Source organism: Arvicola amphibius, chromosome 7 (genome assembly GCF_903992535.2).
Source record: "Arvicola amphibius chromosome 7, mArvAmp1.2, whole genome shotgun sequence".
Lineage (NCBI taxonomy): Eukaryota > Metazoa > Chordata > Mammalia > Rodentia > Cricetidae > Arvicola > Arvicola amphibius.
In genome coordinates this window covers 47726492-47749537 of record NC_052053.1, presented here as the reverse complement: position 1 = coordinate 47749537, position 23046 = coordinate 47726492, and the positions used below count along the sequence as shown (strand labels likewise).

At 47.9% G+C, this 23046-nt stretch overlaps 1 protein-coding gene across 2 annotated transcripts; it reads right to left on the bottom strand.

Annotated features, from left to right (window-relative positions):
• Positions 1-1326: 1326 nt before the first annotated feature.
• On the bottom strand, positions 1327-17544 carry Urm1 (ubiquitin related modifier 1). Of its 2 annotated transcripts, none has more exons than XR_005286194.2 (5): positions 17468-17544; positions 12602-12672; positions 4505-4586; positions 2563-2702; positions 1327-2282 (listed from the first exon to the last, which is right to left on the bottom strand). XR_005286194.2 is itself a non-coding variant. In XM_038336676.1 (5 exons), the coding sequence occupies exons 1-5, from the start codon at positions 17500-17502 to the stop codon at positions 2214-2216; spliced, it is 306 nt and encodes a 101-aa protein (XP_038192604.1). In that variant the 5' UTR covers positions 17503-17544; the 3' UTR covers positions 1327-2213. The 2 variants fall into 2 exon arrangements, 1 of the variants encoding a protein (XP_038192604.1); XM_038336676.1 differs by having other exon boundaries at positions 2654-2702.
• Positions 17545-23046: the final 5502 nt, after the last annotated feature.

The window sequence follows — 23046 nt, the reverse complement described above, 5'->3', positions numbered from 1 at the left end:
GGCGGCAGGACCCGAATGTGGTTCCTGCAGTCAGTCCTTGGCCAGAGCCGCAGTTAGTCGGGGGTAAAGGCAGATGCTAGCAGAATTCGTTCGCTAACTCGTTTAGAATTTGTTCTAACCTGTCCCTTAAACAGTACTCCCAAACAACACCAACAAAAAAATCCGAAATCAACCCTATATCCCAAACCAGTCAACCAACCCCTCCCACAAGCTCCTCCGGACCGACTGATGGGCTGAGCCTCCCACCGCTGCCAGAAACGGAAAAGCTGAGGGATGATGCGCTCCGCCGGGCAGCCGCCTCGGCTTTCCAAATAAGAACGTGGACAAACGAATCCTTTTCATTAAAGAAAAATCTTCGGAGGTAGTGGGACTTGTTTATTTCCTCAAAAGCAAGGGCCATGAACTGCAATGGGAGGGAGGCTGTTGGGCGCTGATGGGCCAAGTCACCTGTCTCTGACCCTTTTCTGCCAGAAACTAAAACGGCCGGAGTGGACTAGGATGAACGGGCTCCGGTCAATTTGTGCAAAGGCACTGGCACCCCAATGGGGAAAGCCGCTTTCCTCAGCCCATCCTCCTGAATTCTCAGTATTAACTGGGGTGCCACAGCAACAGAGAAATCCCCTACCCACATCAGCTGCAGAAGACATCCCAGAACTTATCTCCAGTAGCTGCAGCTTAGGAGGTACTGCAGGGACCAGGGACAGGCTGACCCTCTGAGAATGGTGACAAGGCCTGGCATCAGCAGTCTCAACAGCTCTTGGACCCAACACTGGCTTTCAGGTGCACCCAGCCAGTTCTTACCAGTAACCCCAACATGGCTGCTCCCACCCACACAAACCCAAGGGTCTGCTCTGTGGCAGTGTCTGGGGACAGCTCACCAACCAGGGTGTCATATGTTCTTCACTCCCCAACAATGGTCCACAACAGTAGAAACTCTATGTAGGGAAAGGAATTCCGTTCTTACTGACATTTAACATAAAGCAACACTTAGGGTCAGATGAAGCTTTTTTCTGCAGGTCATGGAAGTCACAGGGCTCAGCAGTCTTACTTAGGCCACCCCTCTTCTGGGTTCTGGAACTGCTGACTGCAGTTGGCAGAACAAAGCCCAGGCTTAGACTGGTGGGTGAGAATGGCTCAGGATCTGGACTGATCACTAGGGTCTACACTCTCTTCTCCGGATGGCCCTATTGAACCACCCTCTCTTTGGAACAGTGCATGTGTGAGCCTTTCAGGTGAAGGCCATCTGAGCCTTTGGCCAGAACAGAGCCAAAGATTTGAGGAATACAGGGTACCACCAGTTTCTAAGGATGAAGCTCCAAGCAAGGCTAGTAAAAAACCTAGTCTTTTTATTTGCCCAAGGCCAGCTGCTGTAGGCACAAGGTCCCCAGATTTCCAGAAGGGATGGAGGAAAGGGGGGCACAATCCTCTGTCTACCAGGTGCTGTGCTGCACATTTAAACCTTGCTTGTTTCAGGAAGCTAGGAGTTACATACACATGGAGGCCCTGCCTGCTGTCTAAGGTTAGGTTACTTCCTTACATTCTCTCCCTAGCAGAATGAGTTGTAGGCAGTCTGGAAAGTGTCTCAGGAGCCCATCTGGTAGCTTATGTAGCAGGGAGGCCAGCCAGGGTCAAGGGCTTGGGGGGAGGGGTGTGGCTAGGAGAGCAGCTGCTGGGTGGAGGGGAGGGAGGTGAGCAGTGAATAGGGGACCCCAGCTGGGGTTCCATAATGACATCAGTGGGGGACAAGCAGAGTCTTCAGTGTCCAGATGGGGAAACTGAGGCGGAGGCCCCTCTAATCTTTGGCAAGAGAGGGGCTTCTCATCAGTTACTCCAGTTCATCCATCTTTCCCATGAAGATGCCTTTCAGGCAGTCACTCAGTGCTTAGATATACCAAGACACAGGAGTGGCAAGCAGCTGGGTCACCTGGGCATAGAGCCCCCTTCACTCCTGAAATATTACAGGAGCACCCTCCCCCACCTCTGCGGGAAGGAGTGCTGGGCTCAGGCGTCTGCTCTCCCTCCCTGCTCACGTTCTTTGCCCAGAAAGGCTCATTTTTAGCACCTGGCCTCTTTTCCCTGCCTAGAGGGAGCTCAGGGGTACAGCAGAGAAGGAAGCAGCCAAGGGGGACTGAGGACCTGGAAGCAGGGCCCAAGGAGAGGTGTGGTTGTCCTGTGCTCCCCTTACAAAGGTGCTTGGGCTCACAGAGGAGCCCTCAGCCGCCGTGCAGTGTGGAGATGAAGAGGATGCTGTCCTGGTCCTGCAGCTGGTAGTCCAGCTCCCCCTGGGGTAGGAAAGAGGGACAGGGACCATCAGAACATGGTCCGGGTCATTGCCAGGTGATGGAACAGGGAAGAGAAAGGTAAAGGTGGCTATTCTGGGAATGAAAGAAAAATCTCACCAGAAAAATGGAGATCTTACACATGAACCTTCCAATCTCCAGGATGGATGCACTCACCGCCTCCCTCCCCAATAGCCATTCAATCCCTCCTTATTTGAGGTGGAAGACAGGAATAGCCCCATGGGGGGTGGGGTATGAATAAGACAGATTTCCCAGCCCTGACCTGGACTGCTCAGAGGCCCAGGGTTTCCCACTGAAGCCGCATTTCTCATTGAAGGCAGGGGCTAGGGAAGAGTGTCACAGGAGGTACTGACCAGCAGTTCCCAGTCGGCATCATTAATCAGCACCAGAATTCCTGGCCGCCTGTGGGAAAGAGGGTAGTGAGGGGCAGGAAGTGGAAGGAAGGAGGCTCAGAGCCTGTGGGCTTCAGGAGTTGGGGGTGGACGACTTTCCTCCCGACTTCCCACCAAGTGAAGGCTATAGTCTGCATAGTCAGAAAACCAGGTCAGACAATCAGGGTCTTGAGGGCATCTTCAAGAAAATGGGCAAGGGTCAGCATCACCTACCACCCAGACTTCAGGCAAAGCATTTTACTTTTCTGAGCATCAGCTTTCATCATGTGAAAACAGAGCCGATTATAAGGTCTGCCCCACAAAGATCATTGAGGGATATTACAAAATGGCTTGCTTGTCACTATGTCTTAGTAACCAGCAAAAGGAATCTATTTTTTCCAGTGTCTAATCTTACTCTCCTAGGCTCTGGAAAGGAAGGCTTTGGCTTCTAGGCCTCCAGGATACCTATTCTGGAGGAAGCACGCTCAGCTCTTATGGGTCAAAAAAGGCTGCCAGTGGCTAAATGCTTGAGACCCAGTCCTGGTTGCACTGACAATGGTCCAGGGAGCACTGGGGTCCTTGCAGGTGGCTTCCAGGACTGCTGGGCCCAAAACTGGAGACTGGAGAACAGTCCTAGCCGCCAGGCTGACGAAAGAGTCTCCCCATTTCATGGCCTGTTTCCTTGGCAGGAGACCATCCTTGTTTGGAAGTGGAATGACTTGGCATGAGGAACCTGGTTTTGCGAGCAGGCTGGAACTGGTGGGGAGCTGTGTCTGAGTGGTGTGTGCTGTGGTGACCCGGAATCAGCTCTGTGACATCTCACACTGCACCTGCTCACCACATACAGCCATTTCAAGGACCAAAGAGAAAATGGAATATTTTAGTGTTATTTATTTAATTTTAAATTCTGTGTATGTGTGTACAGGTGAGTGCAGGTGTAGCAGAGGCTGAATGAGTCAGAGCTGGAGGGAGGATGAAAGGCAGTTGTGAGCGACCTGATGTGGGTCTGGGAAGCAAACTCAGTCCTCTGGGAGAATAGCACTTGCTCTCAGCCGCTAGCCATCTCTTCAGTCTGCTTGGATTTCTAAGACAGATTCTTGCTATGTAGCTCAGACTTTTGTTTTGTTTTGTTTTTGAGGGTCTTACTATATAGCCTTGGCTGTCCTAGAACCCTGTAGTAGACCAGACTGGCCTACAACTTACAGAGATCCACCAGCCTCTGACCACAAAGAGCTGGTATTAAAGGTGTGTGCCACCACACCCAGGTAAAAGGGAGAATTTAGCTTCTCGGTCACCCTGGCCAACTTTGAGGGTTCAACCAGCCACAAGTGACAGCACTGATAAAGAATGGTTCTCACATGAGGAAAGGTCTGGGACCACTGTCCTAGATCAGCATGGCTTTCTTGGTACTTTCTGTACAGAGGACAGCTGAGGCTAGGAGAAGCAAAGTAACTCACCTAGGTTTCTGCATTAGGTAATAACCAGAAGCATAACGCAAGCTTTTGGGAAAATTTACCAGGCTCCTTTCATACAGGCTTTTAAGAACTCAAACGGTGGGGGGCTGGAGAGATGGCTCAGCGGTTAAGAGCATTGACTGCTCTTCCAGAGGTCCTGAGTTCAATTCCCAGCAACCACATGGTGGCTCACAACCATCTGTAATGAGGTCTGGTGCCCTCTTCTGGCCTTCAGGCATACACGCAGATAGAATATTGTATACATAGTAAATAAACAATTAAACAAAAAAGAACTCAAACAGGCTAGTGTGGTAATAAGAGAAGGCTTAGACAACCTTCCCTCTCTCTGCCTTGCTCAGTATGGGGGAAGGGAACTCACACACTCTCTCCCTGGATGAACAGCTCTGGCCGCTCTTTTAGCAAGTTCTTCTTGATCCAGACAAGGAGGTTCCGGATGTCCCCTAGAGAGGGAGGCACAGAACAAACCAAGGTCAAAGCCAAGTCATTCCCAGGTCCCAAAGCCTTGCCCAGCACAGAAGAAAATGAACATGGGGCTCACAGGGCCAGAAGCCTGATTAGGAGAGGCCAGTGACTGTCAGGAGGGTCTTCAGAGAAAGAGGTCATTGCACAGCTGAAGGCAGTGGGAGGAGCTACAAACAGCAGGGACAGGAGCTGGAGAGAGGGCTTAGTGGTGAAGGGGAGGTACTGTTCTCTTTCAGAGGATCCAAGTTCAGTTCCCAGCACTCACACTGGGTGGCTCAAGGCCACCTATGCCTCCAGTTCCCAGGGACCCAATACCTTCTTCTAAACCCTATATGCACTTACACATGCATATGCCCACACATATGTACACATAATTGAAAAGGATTTTTTAGAAAAAGAATTCAGAGACAGAGCTGGGCTGATGCTCCCTCAATAAGGCTGTTTAGAGGACATCAAAGAGCCCCTGCCACCTTTATCTCTCCTGCCAGTCCAGCTAGGGAGGCCTCAGCTTTGCTCACAGGCAGGGTCTGCATAGATTTCCCTTTGTGAGGGAGAAAAACAATGGCTGAGCCGATAACATCAGTTAATTTCCTCTAGCAGAGGGAGACAAGGCTCCTCAGCAGCAGACACTGACAAATCCTTGCTCACTCTACCACTTCTGCATTGCCCTGGGGAGTGGCCACCTTGCCAAGGCAAGAAGAGGTTCTGGGCTGCAAAGACCTCTCCTGTTCTGCCTCCTGGGATGGGCTCCGGGATGGCCACCAGCTTCTTTGTGCAGCATGCGGAGGCAGTGGTCTCCAGGGTGACCAGCCTTTCCTAGGAGCAGGGGACCAGCCCAAAGCAAACTGGGATTGGTCTGCATCCACAAAGGCTGTGCTACCCGGACCTCCACCACTCTCCACTCAGATTGTTTCTGAGACTCCTGGAGGTCCTGCTCTCACAGATGACGTGAGAACAAAGGTCCTAGAGAAACAGGTAGCACTTAGGGAGCCACGGGGAGCTTGTCCTGAGTCAGTGTCTTAGAGGGGTCAGCTGCCTTTGACTGGCCCTGAGACAAAGCTCTGAGGCTAAGTTGAAGCAAGGTGAGAATGTGGCCTGAGCTATCCTGAGCACAAAGCCCTGGAATAACGTGCTGCTCATACAGAGGGAAGCTTTACTCTGTGAGCTTCATTCACTGCAATACACAGGAAGAATCTAGCCTTGGGTAGGGCTAGGAGGTGGGAAGATGCAGTGTGGATGAACTAGTCCTGTTTCTGCTGACAAACATCTCACAGGGCAACAAGCAGTGTTCATGGCCTAAAACTGTTATTTCCCAACTTAAAATTCCATTTCCCCCCATGAGACAGGGTTTCTCTTGTAGCCCTGGAACTTGCTCTACAGATTAGCCTGGCCTCAAACTCACAGATATTCGCCTGCCTCTGTCTCCCAAGTGCTGAGATTAAAGGCGTGTGTCACCACAGCCTGGCTAAAATTCCCTTTTAACTAAGCAAATGTGTAGTCTCCAAGGCAAGGAAGAAGGGTGCTGCCTCCCTCAAGCTGCATTTGGACTCTTGGTGGACTTTTCCCCAAGGCCAAAATTGCAGTTGCAGAGGCATCCCCTTGGCTCTGAATCCCCTTGGCCTCCATTTTGGCACTGTCTGGTGGGCCGCCAGCCCATACATCTTGTGGCTGTTAGATAGAACTATTGAAGTCTGACATATCCATCAGTCAGGCATCAGCCAGCCTCAGCTTGTGTTTGGACACGGAAGAACTGGGAAGAGATTGGCCCAGTGACCACAGGCTATATCTGACAGTCCTGGCTTGCTGATATAGAATCAGGATTCTCCTGGGGAATAGCCCTGGCTCCCTTCAAAGAGGGTGCCCCTGCTCCACTCTCGAGAGCTTGGGAATAACGGAGGGATAGTGGTCATGTTGGGGTCATCCACGTGATGACACTGTCATGGACTCCCAGAGGGGTGGCTGGGGGATGAGTCTGCTGCCCAGTGCTGGCTCATTTATCATGATGCTCCTATTTGCTGAGGTCACTCCCTCCCTCTTCTGCCTGCCCCCCACTCCAGGCCCGCCTACATTTTTGATAGCATGTTACCATGGTGAGGCTGCTGCATCACAGCAGCCTGTATTGTCCCTGTGCCTGGATTTGGGGGTGGGGAGAGGTGGAACTCATGGCTCCCTTCTCAGGCTGCAAGGGCCACTCAGCCTGGCCTGAAACGCACCCCGGGGACATCTTTCTTGGCTTGCTGAGGCCCAGACAATATGCAAATAAGACTCCAAGCCAGATGGTCGGCTTCCAAAGGCGCCCAGGGGAGGAGAAGGGTTAAGCAGAGTCAGGGATGGTAGCTTGGGGTGGCTCTGGGATAGATGGGGGCAAGGAACCTTCCTTTCGCCTTCCCACTATCTTCCTTCCTTCCCACTCCTCCTGAGCATGGTCTCCCTCCTGTAGGCGCCATTCATGGGACAAACATTCATTGAGCAACTATCCTGTGATGGCACTAGGGCGATGGTGGCTAGCAAGATGGATAGAGCCTTCCTTGTGAGAGGGCAGCAGAGGTGGCAGACATTACTTAATTAGCTGTGGTGTGTGCTAACTCCTTTGGGAGCAGGAAGAGCCTTTCCAAGAGTGTTAACACTGAAGCTTTCGGCCTGAAGGATGAATGGGCTTGGGTGGGGGAAGTGTTCTGGACAGAAGGAAGCACATATGGGAAGAGCTGAGGCACCATGCAACTGGCAGGTTCAGAGCAGCAGAAAGGACAAGGCAGGAAGAACAACATTAGAGCCCCTGGGAAAGCCTGTTCCAAATGAGGTTGCTCCCGCCTCCTAAAGCCTAGTGGCCCTGAGGTGTGTGTCTCCCAGCTTCTCTGCCCCACCACAACATGGCACTCCCACTGCTGCTCCCAGAGTGGAGTCTGAAGGCTCAGGGATGTTGCTCTCACAGCTCTGTCCCAAGATGCCAGTGGGAGAAGGCAACAGTCATAATAGTTTACCTGAGACAAGAGTCTCAAGTAGCCGGGCAGACCGTAAACCTGCTGTGTGGCTAAGAAACCCCAGCCAATCCTGGAGCTGCAGGTCTGCATCACCATGCCTGCCAATTTTAGTTTTGAGTGGGACTCCATTCCTTCCTAGTCATATGACCTTAGGAAGGGACTTCTCAGAGTCTCAGCTTTCTTTAAAAAAGAAAAAAATGAGGTAAGACTGCATCATTATTGGGCTGGAGTGAAGGCTCAGCAGGTAAGAGTGCTTGCTACTCTTCCAGAGGACCAGAGTTGTTAGGTTCTCGTTCTCTCTCTCTCTCTCTCTCTCTCTCTCTCTCTCTCTCTCTCTCTCTCTCTCTCTCACACACACACACACACACACACACACACACACTCACTCATACACATTCACGAATAGACACACACATATACAAAAATAATTTTTTTTAAATTTTGAATAAAGAATGTAGATCTAAAGAGATAGTTAAAGCACTAGCTGCTCTTGCAAAGGGCCCAAGTCTGACTCTCATCGCCCATATGGCATTTCAGAATCATCTACAACTCCAGTTCTTGGGGATCTGATGCCCTGCTGTGATCTTCGTGGGTACCAGGCATTATGTACATGGTGCACAGATTTATATGTAGGCAAAATACCCATACACATAAAATTACTGTTTCGAAAAAAGAATACATTATTATAAGGATCAAATAAGACAATCTTGAAGTTGTGCCTAGACTATCAATTACTCCTGAATCCAGGGGAAAAAGCTATCTCCTCTGGACTCTCGAATATGTTGGTTTTCTACATGCTCTGCCCATCGCCCAGAACCCTAGCCTTAGAGAGGTGTACCACAAACCAGGTAGTGCTGGGGCTTTCTATGGGATATGATATGTGCTCATTGGAAGCCAGATGGAAGCAACAGAAATAAGAGAGGTTATATCAGGGAGGTGGTGCACACCTTTACTCCCAGCACTCGGGAGGCAGAGGCAGGCGGATCTCTATGAGTTCAAGGCCTGTCTGGTCTACAGAGCGAGTTCCAGGACAGTCAGGACTATACAGAGAAACCTTGTCTTGAAAAACAAAATGAAAAAGGAAAGAAAGGAAGAAAGAAAAACAGAGAGAGAGAAGGAAAGAGAGAGGGGGGGAAGAAGGAAGGAAGGGAGGGAGGGAGGGAGAGAGGGAGTGGGGCCCATACACTGGTCTTCCTTCCCAGGTTGCCCAGGCTGGCCTGGGTCCTGCCTCAGACAATACTCTTGTCTCAGCCTCCCACCATTGTTGCGGTTATAAGCACATGGCATTTCTCCCACTATCTTCCTCCCATTTTACGTGTTTGGATCTGTAAGATGCCAAAGGTTGGTCTAGCTCCTGGGGCAAGCTGTGTGGGAAGATTCACATTCCAAGGCTATGCATGCCATAGCCAGCCATGCACTCAGTGCTAGGAAAGTAGTACCCTAAAGCAAGGTTTCCAGTGCAAGAGACCTGACTGGCCCATCAGGGAACAGCAGGGAGAGGAGCTGCTGCTTCGTGTTAGATGGTTAAAGGTCAAATAGAGAGGCTTGCATTGAGGGCAAGATAGCCTAGGGCCAGTCACTTCACCTCATTGTACTGGCACAATTTATCCTGACCAACGCAGATCCACACTCCAAAGGGTTGCTGTGAGGATTAAGACAAAACACTAGCAGCAGAACACACAGTGAACACTCAACAAATGGCTGTCTAAGCTGTGTACTCAAGTCTTGATTCCTTATCCTATGGGCTGCCAGAGTCCTGACCTAAAGGTGGCCGTGGCCCAGGAACCTTGGTGTGCACATTCGAGTGAAGCATGAAACCTCTCACTAGGCTGGACTTGGTGCTGAACCCAGTAATCCCAGCAGTGCGAGGCTGAAGCAGATCAGGTCACCCCTGACTACACAGCAAGTTTATAGGCCAGCCTGGGTTCCACGAGAACCTACCTTAAAAAAACACTTGGGGGAGGGGCATCACAAAAGTGGAGGAATATACTCAAACTACATTATATACTTGGCAGGAAAAGGGTCTTGGGTAACCTTGTGTGATAAAATAAGAAAGAAAATGGAACCTCCACCCAGAATCCCTTGCCCCAGTAGACCTTTCTTGCTTAGGAGATACTGACAGCCTACACTGGCAGGGCTCCTGAGGGCACCTGTTCTCAACCTGTGGGTCGCCATCCCTTTGAGGGATCATATATTTACATTACAACGCACAATGGCAACAACATTACAGTTAAGAAGTAGCAATTAAATAACTCTGGTTGGGGGTTCCCACATGGCAGCATCAGGAAGGCTGAGAGCACCGCCTTAGAGCATCAGTACAGCCCCTCCCAGCTGAAGAGATGCAGCCCCGGCTACTGCAGCAGAGCCTCATTCGGCCTCTGTGAAAACACAGGAGACAAGGGCTGCTCCGTGTGAATTGCTTTCTCCCATGTAGAAGTGTGTCTTCTGCCATTCCTGTCCCCTGGGACTGCTGGAGCACAAGGCTCATGACAACAAATGTATTTTCTCACCTCCACCTGGGCCCCTAAATCTTGTCCATAAGTTAAACCGTCCCTTCCCTATCAAGTCTACTGGCTCTAGCTCCAAGGCAGGGCTCTTCTGGGATTTCCACCCCAGGCCTCAGAGAGAAAGGGGAGAAGAAAGAGCTGGCATGGGTGGAATGAAAGAGAAGAGGGGTGGGGGAACCTCAGAGGCTCCATTTACAAGTGAATGAGGGTAAGAATGGAGCAGTTTGTGGGCTAAACTGGCCTCAGAAGGAGGTTTACAGATGTGTGAGGGGACGCTCCTCATTGTTTAATTAAGCAGAAAGTGGATCTTTTCAAAAGCAATTTTGCACAGGGACTGGGAGGGAGGGGGAGAGGAGGAGGTAGGAAAGGGATCAGCAAACAGGCCTGGAGAGCAGAGAAAGGAACAGCTGGCCCCAGAGAGGCTGTGAAATGCATGCTAAGCAGTTTAAAGCACCCAGGAGCTGCTGCTCAGCTCCTGCCCTCCCTGGCCAGCTACCTTTTAAGTTGACTTGAGTAGGAAGGAGTGGGGCTTGCCTGTGATGGTGCAGCAGAGGAAAAGGGACAGCCTGGGCTACACAGAGAAAGCTCCTGGTTCAACCATTGGAAATGGCAGCTACTTCTTGGGTTAGGTATAAGCAGGAACCAGAACAAAGAAGGCATTACCGCTAACAAGGGGAATAAATGAGTACTACTCAAGTGACACTGGCTGGGTGTCTAGTGAGTGACACGGGGACAGAACTGTGAACGGGTGCACTTTTTTCTATCAAGCAAACCTTAAGAGGAAATAACTCCCAGGTTCATTTCCCAGCACCCACATGGTGGCTCACAGCTGTCTGTAACTCCACAGTTCCAGGGGACCCAACACCCTCACCCAGACATACATGCAGGCATAAAATCAATGTCTATAAAAAATAAATAAAAGAGGAAATAAACTATAACTTGTGGTATTTTATTTTGCATGTAGTCTCTTATGTATCCCAGGGCTGGCTTCAAACTCTTCATAACTTTGAACTTCTAGTCATCTGCCACTGCCTCCTGAGTGGTGACATTACAGGGTCACACCATCACACCCAGTTTTAGGCCTGGTTTATTCAGTGCTGGGGATGGAACAAAGGACTTTATGCATGTTAAGCAAATTGTCACCTAAGCTACACCTTCAGCCCAAACTGGTATTTTAAATTCTTTTTGGAGACAAGGTCTCACTATGTAGCCCTGACTGTCCTATGTAGATGAGGCTAGTCTTGAGCTCAGAGATCTAGCTGCCTCTGCCTCTAGGGTGCTGAGATTTAAAGTGAGCATCACGCCTTTAATCCCACCATTTGGGAGGCAAGAGGCAGGAGGATTTCAGGGAACTCAAAGTTAGCAGGTCTACAGAATGAGTTCCAGGGCAGTGAAACCATGTTAGCCTGGTCAACAGAGTGAGTTCAGGGACAGAGAAACCATGTTTTAAAAAACACACAAACAAAAAAAGTGTCCTCATTAGTAGAGTGGTGAAAAAAAAAGTGAGCATCACTATGCTTACACTGGGATTTAAGGTGTGTGCCACTACCACCTAGAGCAATTTTCTTCCCCCGCTATTTTATTATGTTTACTTTATTATGCACACTCGTGTTATGGTATCTTTATTTGCTGAGCCCTCTTAATTAATTAATTAGTTAGTTTGTTTTTTGGAGACAGGGTCACTCTCTGGCTGTCCTGGAGCCTGCTGGGCTGGCCTCAAATTCACAGAGATCCTCTTGCCTCTGCCACTGAGTGCTGGGATAAAAGCTGTGTGCTACCATGCCAGCATATTTTTAAAGATTTATTTATTTTCTTATATAAGTGGAGTTTTTCTATTTGTTTTGTTTTAAGACAAGGTCTCAAACTGGGCAATGGTGGCACACACTTTTAATCCTAGCACCTGGGAGACAGAGGCAGGCAGATCTCTGTGAGTTCCAGGACAGCCAGGGCTGAGAAATACTGTCTCGAGCTCCCCTCTACACACACACACACACACACACACACAGGTCAAGGTCTCACTGTGTAGCCCTGGCTAGCCTGGAACTCTCTATGTTAACCTCAAAACTCAGAGATCCACTTAGACTTCCTGCCTTTGCTTCCCCAAATGTGAATTTAAGGTATATACTACCACATCTGGCTTGTATGAGTGTTGTATGAGTGTTTTTCCTGCATATGTGTCGGTCAGTGTACCTTATCTGTGCCTGGTGCGTAGAGACCAGAGGGCCTTAAATCTTGTGAAACTGGAGTTACAGATGTGTGGGTGCTGGTAACTAAACCTGGGTTCTCTGCAAGGGCATTCAGTACTCCTCATAAATGAGCCACTGCTCCAGCCATTCACCATGTGAAGATCAATCTCCCACCCCTTCTTGCAGAGCTGGCCAGGCCCAGCAAGGAGGGAAAACATACTTTCCAGTTTCTTCTTGCTTTGCTACTGGCCAGGACAATCCTAACTTTTTCCACTCATGCCCAGTGGCCCCAGAGAGCAGCCAGGAATCCAATACTCACAGGGTCCCTCTTGCTCAGGCAAGGTGACTTGATGTTTTTTCACTCCATCAAACAGGAGCTCCGCACCACCTCTGCAAAGAGAAAGACAGCTGGGTAAGTTACTGCTAACAGCACTGAGACGAGCCGACAACCTGAACTGGGAACATGGCTGGTGACGAAAGATGAGATGCAAAGACCAAGGTTCAGGAACAGCCTAGTTACTAGTGACTGCCCCTCAAACTGACTTTGTGCTGTGGTAAAGAGGATGTAAACAGTTTCCGCTATTAGTGGAGAGCCCAAGCCTACAGCCTCTTTTACTTTGCTTTCTTGAGAGACAGTTTAGGACACAGCAGTAGAACTCAGGCTTCAGAGCTGCCAGTTGCAAGAAGGAAATCAGGCTCTACGTCTGCTTGCCAGTCAGCCCCTGGCCAAGTACCCACCTTTACAAGCCTTGATTTTACTTCTTAAATTGCTGAGCTGCCCTTCTAGGGTGCCCTGGAGACCCTGTGCATTTCTAGCCAGGTAAGGGTAGAAATAGCCCTGCTCCTGTTCACTTCTGTGCACACATCACAGCAATGGGGGCAGAGAACCCACTGGGCTCAGCACTGACTAAGTACAGCTGTTCATATCACCTTGTCAGTTACAAGATGACCCTCATCCCATTTCATCGTCCGGCCATCCCAGCAAAGGAGGAAGGAGGCAGACATTGTTAATTCCATATGAAAAAGTGGACTGAAGCCCAGAGACAGTAAGTAAACCCAGAGCCCTTTCAAAAAGTCCCCCAAGGGCAGAGTTCAGTTTGTTTTTGCATCCCAGCACCTGGTCAAGGGATAGTCAAGACAGCAGAGATGCTCAAAGCCAAGTTCGGAAACCAGAACTACTGGTGTGGGCAGTAAGGCCTTCAGTGTTCCACACTATTTCTTCTTCTACTTTCCTAATTCCCATCTCAGACTTCATGTTGTCTGAACTGAGAAGGCCCTAACAGACTTTTAATGGATGTGGTATTTCCCTCCCCACCACCCTTTCCCAATCTCGGGGAACAGAGATATCCTGAGGCAGCCCACTAGGAGGCAAAGGCAAGGCAAACATTGTCATGGGGGAAACATGGGGGACTGTCATCTAAACAAGGTCACGCTTTGTTGATGCAGAACCGTGGAGGGGGAGCAAAGGCCCATCTGTGGCTGTGCGCAGGGCCACCTCAGCTGCAAGCCCACACAGACCTCCATTTATCCCCTTCCAAGAGCCTCACTTTCTGCTGGGCAGGGGTTGGCACATGCAGCAGCTGGGCTGGGGGAGGGTGATAGGCGGGGAGTTCAGGATTTGAGGGTCAGAGAAGTGGGGTGGGAATGGAGGCAAATAATCAAGAGTGGCCAAAGCTGGTAGTGCCAGGCTCCAAGGCCAAGACTGTTTTTCCTCTTACAAACAGATGAGGAGCGCACCAGTGAGGCTGAGTGACCCATCCCTGCTGAGATAGCTAGGCTGGGGTTGGGGGGGAGGGAGGGTAGTACCCCTGTCAGCATGTCTGGAGAGTGACCCATCCCTGCTGGGCGAGTTGTGGGGGGGAGGTAGTATCCCTGACAGGATGTCTGGAGAGTGACCCATCCCTGCTGGGTGAGCTAGGCCCGGGGGGAGGGAGGGTAGTACCTGTCAGCATGTCTGGAGTGGGAGATGGTGCACACCTAACCTCAGGACTGACTCAGAGAGGCAGACATGGGGGCTGTTTGAGCCCCAGAGACCTTAGGCCAGGTTCTCTTCTGTTTTATAGGATCTGCCTGCCATTCAGTCTTAACTAAGATCCGTCCATCTTCTTTTAACACCCCAATTCCCGGTGCATGTGATTGCTAATATCAGTGACAGGTCTACATTTCAGTCACTTTTTCTAGTTGCTTTAAAATGTATCTATCTAAAAGCTAGGCATGGTATCACATGCCTATAATTCTAGCACTTGGGAAGTAGAAGCAGGAGAAACAAGAATTCAATGTCATCTTCTGGTACATATTGAGTTTAAGGCCAGCTTGTGTTACATGAAACCCTGCTTCAGTGAGCAAGCAACCAGTTAAAAACAGCCAACAACAGAAAAACTACCCATCCATGTTTAGACTCCATCGACCGTAAGAGCACAAACAGGCTCAAAACGAAATAAGGCCCGGCATACAGCAGAAATTTAAAAAATATTTGTCACACCAATGAATATGACTACTTCTCTGATCTTAATGGTGTATCCAGCCTTTCCAATACCTCCCAAACTCATGGAAAGGGAATCAAATCTAGGTCATTTCAACCTGGAAAGGAGGTGCTCCAAATACACCTGACTATACTTCCAAGTCTGCATGTACTAAAAACATGTTCTGCTAGGGCTGGGAAGTATAGTTTAGTTGGTAGAGTGTTTGCACTGCATGCAGGAAGTTTTGGATTCCACCCCTAGTACTGCATAAACTGAGCATGACGGTACATGCCTGTAATTGCAGCACTAGGGAGACGGAGGCAGAAGGACCAGAAGTTCTAAGACTTTCTCCACTATCTACTGAGTTCAGAGATATAGGCCATCTTAGATACCATGTCATGTCTCAAAAAACACAACACCAAACAAAACCACTTCTATTAATAACAATTCTGAAGACATGTCAAAAGATGGCAGAATCGTTCCTAAAGAGAAAGAGATGAACCAGACGGGATGGCGCACACCGTCAGCCTCAGCACTCAGGAGACTGAGGCAGGCAAAGAACTTCTCCGTGAGTTCTGGGGCAGTCTACAGAGTGAATTCCACGACAGGCAAGGCTGTTACATTTAAAAAAAAAAAAAAAACTGTCTTGAAAACACCCCCCCCCCCACATACACACACAAAATATAGGAAGCCTTCTAAACCTAACAAAGCTGGTAGCACCAAGAGGATCACGTTTATTCTGGATTCAGAGGCAACAATTTCTATACTTCTAGGACCGGTGAGGAAAGAATGGGCACTGTGGCTCCTCTGAAAAATCTTCTCAGATTCATAGTAAAAGGTGAAGCATATCTGTCAAGTGACAGAGTTAATCAAAGGTCAGAGGTTAAAAAACATATCCCATGACATGCAGGGGCACATGCTATATTATGAGCTCTTGTCTCCAAATAAAACCAAATTGGGAGGACAAAGGAAATGCTTCTGGGTCTGGCAAGCATAGACAGACAGACAGACAGACAGACAGATAGCCTTTCTGCAGTGTGTGTGTGTGTGTGTGTGTGTGTGTATAATTAATTAATTCATTCATTCATTCTGGAGGATCTCTCACTATGTAGCTCAGCCTGGTCTCAAAATTAGAGATCCAACTGCCCCTGCCTTCCAAGTAGTGTTGGGATGATAGACATAAGCCACCATGCCCTGTGAAGCTGCAATTCAGATGGATTACTTATGTGGGGAGGTGTGGAAGGGAATGGACAGGTGGGTAAAGAATGCTTTCCAGTCTTGCTGGAGCTCAATATTGCTCTTAGAGCAAGAAAGGCTGAAGCTAGAAAGGAAGCAACGGTATAGATCTGTGAACTCTGGAGGGCAAGGGTCTTATTTACTTTGCGACTTCCTTACTGTTGCCAGCACAGTGTCTGTAGACAGACTACATCTGAAGAATGACTCACTATGGAGAAACATTAATCCTGAGAGCCTGGAGCTTCTTCTTTTTCAGTTCTGTTAAGGCCGGGCAAAGCATCAGGCAGCCTCCTCTTCTCCCCAGGTTGGGAGGTGGGAAGGTAGGGTGTTAACTGGGCTAAGGGGCAGAAAGGCAAAAAAGTCAGGAGGCCAGATCAATGTAGTTCTAATTGGATCCAAGCGGCCAGACAATATCGTCAATTAAACTGCACTTAACATTCATGAGACTACCCCGTTCCAAGGGAAATAAATGCTGACCGCTGGAGGGAACAGACAGAGTGCTATTTATCTTTGTATCCTCCGTGTCTGGCTCACTGCCTGGCACATGGTAGGCACTCAATAAATGACTGGTGAATGAACTACCCAGTGAAGGGAAAACATTAAAGGAACGGGGGCATCCAATGGGAAGAAAGGCATTTGGAAAGAATTTTATGATTCTATCCTAGAGTTTTCCCTTCCTTAGCTTGTTCATCTACAGACACACACACACACACACACTTTTCCATATGATTCTAGAAACAACCACCCATCTGTAGAGGCCTCAATTCTTTGTTCTCAAATCCAAAGTCTGTCTTCTGCACATTTGAGCCCATGACAGACCTTCTGTGTGCTAGGAGAACAAAGTAGGGATTTGAGGAGATTTTCAATTTTCCCTGTGTTCCTTCAAGGAATGATGCGCATCCCAATTCTGGAACGTTTCATCTTGGGCACACTATACTGCCAATGGTGGTCGCTCCCTCCGTGGTTGGTATCTGGGCTCCAGATCTGCAAAAGGCACTCATCAAACTACTTTGAAAGCGATTCGGGTCTGATTAAAACTTTCTCACGTTTAACAAAAAAAAAAAGAAAGGAGCGCTATCTTGGCCACACAGTCATCCAAGAAAAAAGTAGGCGGGAACTGCTGCCCGAAGACAGAACTGGAAGAACAGGGGGACTCGTGTTCCCCTTAGGAGCCCAAATGCCAGGCAAGGTGGGTCGGGCTCGGAGTGACACTGGCAAAACACGCTGGAAGATGACCTGCTCACTATCAACGCCTCCGAGTCCCACATGTTACCGACCGAGGAGGGGCTGTCATCGCACCTCCCTGCCCGTGTGCGCCTCTATTCTTGGTCTTATGGCCTCGTCGCCCAGGGAGACCGCGCCTGTCAGAGGCCAGGCGGGTGGCCCAGCTCTCGGAGGATGACAGTCGCCTCGGAAAGTCGAGGGAGTTCCGACTTTCAGGCGCTATAGCTTCGCTCCAGCCCCACGACGCCCCAGCTCTCACTCACCCGAACTCCACCTCCACACACAAGGGCGCCGCCATGTTGAGGAAGCCAAGCTAGCAGGACACGCCCTTCAACTTCCGGGACGCTCACTTATTTCCGGTCGCCGCCTGGTAGCGTAAGCGGAAGAGACGGTGCCTACGTCTCCAGTGCTCTTCAGCTATTGGACAAAGGCGCGGTCCGGGCGCTGTGGGCTGGGGACCTGGTTGCAGACCTAGTTTCCAGAGAGCCCGGGCTGGAAGGAAGCGACTTCCTGAAGAAAGACGACTAAGAAAGAAATTCAGCTGCGTCCCGTGAGACGGTTGTGAGCCACGTACTGTTGATCTCTCATTGGTCACAAATCTGTTTCCAAGACAGGCGTGGTGGGACACACCCTTTAATCCCAGCGGTCAGAAAGTCGGAGAAGGCGGATCTGTGTGAGTGCAAGGAGCTTCAGGGCCGCCAGGGCTGCACGCTTTTTTTTTTTTTTTTTTTTTTGTTTTTCGAGACAGGGTTTCCCTGTAGTTTCTAGAGCCTGTCCTGGAACTAGCTCTTGTAGATCAGGCTGCACGCTTTTGTCTCAAAAACAAAATCGGACTGTCGGGTGTTCTGTGTTTTGTATGTTTGACGGAGTAATCCATGACCTCCCCAAATTCTTATATCTGACCCAGTTGTCTCCAGAGTTTGCCCCGAGGTTATTTAGTTAACACTTAGTGTGCCTGGCATATTGTTCGGTTCTGTGTAGAGTCAGTAATAAAGGGTGAGAGAGAAATTTCTGCTGCTAGATGACTCTGTATAGCAGTGAGACTGTAATCAAATAAATGCTAATCGTGATATTAAATTTGAAATTTCAAACTGAAATAAATTATTTGAAGCTATAGAATCTGTACTATGGATATTTGTAAAAGAAAATGTCGGGGCTGGGGAAATGGCTCACCTGGTAAAGCGCTTGCTGTGCAAATGTAAGGACTGGATTAAGATCCCTATATAAAATGGTGGGCCAGAGAGAGGTTAAGAGCACTGACTAAGACTGAAGAGATGGCTCGTGGGTTAAGAGCACTAACTATTCTTCCAGAGGACCTGAGTTCAATTCCCAGCACCCACATGGCAGCTCACAACTGTCTGCAACTCCACCTGCAGTAGAATCCAATATTCATGGTGGTGGTGCAGGCCTTTAATCCCAGCACTCAGGAGGCAGAGGCAGGCAGATCTACAAGGACAGGCTCCAAAGCTAGAGATACCGTCTCAAAAACCAAAAAACAAACAAAAGAATCCAACATTCACACAGACATACTTGCAGACAAAATACCAATGCACATAATATAAAGTAAGAATAATGAACCATTAAAAGCAGAGCTAATAAACTTAAAAAATGAGTGTTTTTTTATATATGGTGAAGAATGATGATTGAAGAAGACACCCAATGTCAGTCTCTGACATCCATATTCATGCAAAAAAGACAAAAAGAAAATGTAATCTGGGGATGTAGCCCAATGGTGCTGTGCTTACCCTGATACAGGGCCTGGGATCAGTCCATAGTACCAGGTGGTATCTACATGGCACATACCAGAGTGGACTTGCTAGACTTTATTATAAACCAGGTGGTTATGAGCACAGCATAAGTTGCAAGCTAGTCGGAACATACAGGAGGAAATTGGAGAGCAAGGAGCTTGACTAAAGATAAGGCTGAAGGGCTGGTGAGATGGCTGCCTGCTCATCTAAAGGTCCTGAGTTTGATTCCCAGCAACCACAATGGTAGCTTACAACTATCTGTAATGAGATCTGGTGCCCTCTTCTAGCCTGCAGGCATGTATGTAGGCAGAATGCTATATACAAAATAAATAAATAAATAAATAAATAAATAAATAAATAAATAAATAAATGGATGAGCCTGAAAAAGTAGGCAGAAGACTGGGTGGTGGTGGTATGATTCTGTGCAAAAGGTCTTGATTTTTTTGTTTCTTTGTTTGTTAAAGATTAATTAGATTGTTTCATCTGGCTCCCAACTTTTGGGGCATTGGATTAATGAAGCAGCTGCTAGCCTGTGGCTTTGTAGCCACTGGCACCCACCGGAGCTGCGCCCACTGGAGTCACCACACTACTGGTTTTCCCTTTCTTTCCCCAAATCTTAGCGAGTCTGGGATTTTCCTGTTGCAGCCTCTCTACAGCAATCCCCACAAGCCCCAAACCCCACAGGTGCCTAGATGCTGCCGGGGTTAACCCTTCATCCCCAGGCAGCTCTGCCTTCAGGCAGCTCTGTGCTCTCACTTCCCTCCTGTCACACAGTCCCGTGTCCAGCTTTCAGACAACTGACTGGTTCCTTGGCTCTTTGTCCCCCATGGATTGTAGGCTTTCTACGGAACCCCTCCTCAGGCACATTCAGCAGTGGCTGTCCTCAGCCAGACTGCACAGCTTGTGTTCTTCGCCCAGATGTGTTGCGCAGTGACGGCCAGCCATATGCTTCACTGTCATTGTTGACAGATTTGGTGAGACAATTTAGAGTTCTTAAAGGGGGAAATTAGTTTTTAAAAAGAGTTTTTCACCAGGCGGTGGTGGCACACACTTTTAATCCCAGCACTTGGGAGGCAGAGGCAGGCAGATCTCTGTGAGTTCGAGGCCAGCCTGGTCTACAAGAGCTAGTTCCAGGACAGGCTCCAAAGTCACAGAGAAACCCTGTCTCAAAAAAACAAACAAAAAAAGTTTTTCCCACATTAAAAAAATGGGAAACATAATTATGATGAAGGGAATTAGATCTTTTGTGATTCCACAATGGATGGTTTAAAATGGAACAATTGTCAGGCGGTGGTGGCGCATGCTTTTAATCCCAGCACTCAGGAGGCAGAGGCAGGCAGATCTCTGTGAGTTTGAGGCCAGCCTGGTCTACAGAGGGAGTTCCAGGACAGCCAGAGATACACAGAGAAATCCTGTCTCGAAAACAAACAAACAAAAAAAAAACACAACAAAAATGGAACAATTAGAGTGGAGACAATAAGCTACTAATGTATAAAGAAAGAGTTGGAGAATACAAACTACATTGGGCATTCAAAAATAACTCTCCGTGGTATGGAAGAATTCACTTCTCTGGTGCATTTCTGTACCAGTTGGGAGTCCTTCTGGCATTGCTGAATTTTGGGTCAGTGGAAAACCTTGGGTGAAAAGGGGTCTGCAGAAGGAACACGCTGTGAAAACCCAAGCCAGTACTGTCCTAGGACAGGAACAGGATACCTATGGAGGAGGGTTTGATAAGGTCCAGTCCATTATGGGAGAGATTGGGGATTTGAACATGTGGGACTCTGTGTTGACCCCAAAAGACATTAAATCTGTGTACCAAGGTTCCCCTCTGGATCCTTTTTTTTCCCCACAAGACAGCGTGGGAACAGTCACACACACAGCACACAGACACACAAACGCAGAACATAGAACTGCTCTGTGACAGAATCTCACGGACCCGGGCTTCGAACTCTGGACCTCGCTTGCACCAGCGCGCGCGCTTAACAGGCTGAGCTATCGCCCAGCTCTCCCCTCTGGATCCTAATATTCTGCATTGGGAGACTCTGAACTATGAAATATATGTCTACGTCGTCATCAAGCCCTGTGTGTGGCATTAAGATCTCACAAGTAAATCTTACGAAAACAAAACGACCAATGTCCAAGAGGTAAAGTCAGTACAACTTGATACTTAGTCCTGTGTCTGTACCATTTTCTTGTGTGAATTTCCTGTCCTTATCTTCCTAATTAAAATATTGTCTAATTCTGCCAGCAAAATAATAAATAAGCCGGGCAGTGGTGGCGCATGCCTTTAATCTCAGCACTGGGGAGAGAGAGGCTACCGGATTTCTGTGATTTCAAGCCCAGTCTGGTCTATGAAGTGAGTTCCAGGACAGGCTCCAAAGCTACAGAGAAACCCTGTCTTGAAAACCAAAATAAATAAATAAAGAATTAAATGAAGAATTAAATGATGGGATAATTAACCTAGCTGGGATTTATACAATATCAATTATAAACATTATCAGTTTGGGAGCTGGAGAGATAGCTCAGAGGTTAAGAGTACTAACTGCTCTTCCAGAGGTCCTGCGTTCAATTCCCAACAACCACATGGTGGCTCACAATTATCTGTAATGAGATCTGGTGCCCTCTTCTGGTCTATAGGGACACATGCAGGAAGAACTCTGTATATGTAATTAATAGATAAATCTTTTAAAAAAATTATCAGTTTGGTAATTCTTGTTTTATCCCTAAAAAAGTTGGTTGATATCAGTGCCAAGATGCAGGCCTTAAAAAAGGTTCCTAAAGAAAATAATGCAATTTTGACTGATAAGTTACAAGCTTTAGAAAAACTTATTAAAACAAATAATAGAAATATTCAGATAAAGACAAAAGAATTTAAAGGACAACCAACCACACCATTACTTTATAAATTAGAAACAGCCCAGGGGTATCAAAAAACCAACTTTAGCCGGGCCGTGGTGGCGCACGCCTTTAATCCCAGCACTCGGGAGGCAGAGGCAGGCGGATCTCTGAGTTCGAGGCCAGCCTGGTCTACAAGAGCTCGTTCCAGGACAGGCTCTAGAAACTACAGGGAAACCCTGTCTCGAAAAACCAAAAAAACAAACAAAAAAAAAAAAACAACTTTAATTTATCCAATCCCCATACAGCAATAACTGCCAAATGACAGATAACGCTGGCTATGGGAAAGCTTATGAGATTCTTGTGGAAATGTTAGATTTCAGGAGATTTTAGGAAGTGATAGTCTCATATGGTATGCATTCATCTTTTGTGAGACAGATGCTAAATTCACGGTCAACTAGTAACAGAATTATCCCACAAGACTGGGAAGGCAGCAGTATTGGAACCTGGTCCTCAATTACAGTGGAGGACCTGGTGGAATGATGAACAATAACGTAGGGCTAGAGGTATTGAAATTGCCCAAGACAAACTTCTTAGAGAGGGCGATTATGCTGACTTACAGTCTATATATGATGACCACACTTTGGCTCTATGCTATATGACAGCTTTGAATGCTTGGGCAGAGTTGAAGGAGTCTGAGAACTGAGTCATTTACTAAAGTTATACAGGGCCCTAAAGAAACTTTCAATGACTTTTTTTTTTTTACAAAGATTGATTTCAACTGTAAATGGAATGATATCAGATCCAGAAGTTAGACAAATATTAATTGAATCTTTGGCTTTTGAAAATGCTAATTCAGAATGCAAAATGGTGATTAGACTTTTAAAGGCAAGATCAACACCTGTAGATGAATGGATTAGAAAACTTATTCATAAGACTAACAAATGCTTTTCATTTGACCAGATCTAACCTGCCAAAAATGAAACTTCCCAAAGGTATGGTTGAGGCAGGGTTTTGTTTTTATCTCTCCAGGAGAATGAAGGCATCCAACTAAGGAACTGGAAGACCACCACACCTTTTTCTGAAGAAAAAGGATGAATCATCCAGAGAAAAAGTCCCAAGAAAAAGTGTAAATTGGCCTATTGGTATATCACATTTCCAAAAGGATAAAATTTCATAAATCATCCCAAATGTTCATTTCTGGTGTTTTCTACAGACATATATGGCAAATGATCTTTTTGTAATCCCAGTTCAATTTA

Coding starts and splice junctions, on each gene's coding strand:
- Urm1 (XM_038336676.1), bottom strand. CDS start 17,502: ATGGCGGCGCCCTTGTGTGTGGAGGTGGAGTTCGG. Junction 4,587..12,601: donor GCCTGAGCAAGAGGGACCCT/GTGAGTATTGGA, acceptor CTCCCTCTCTAG/GGGACATCCGGAACCTCCTT. Junction 2,703..4,504: donor TTCATCCAGGGAGAGAGTGT/GTGAGTTCCCTT, acceptor TCTTTCCCACAG/GCGGCCAGGAATTCTGGTGC.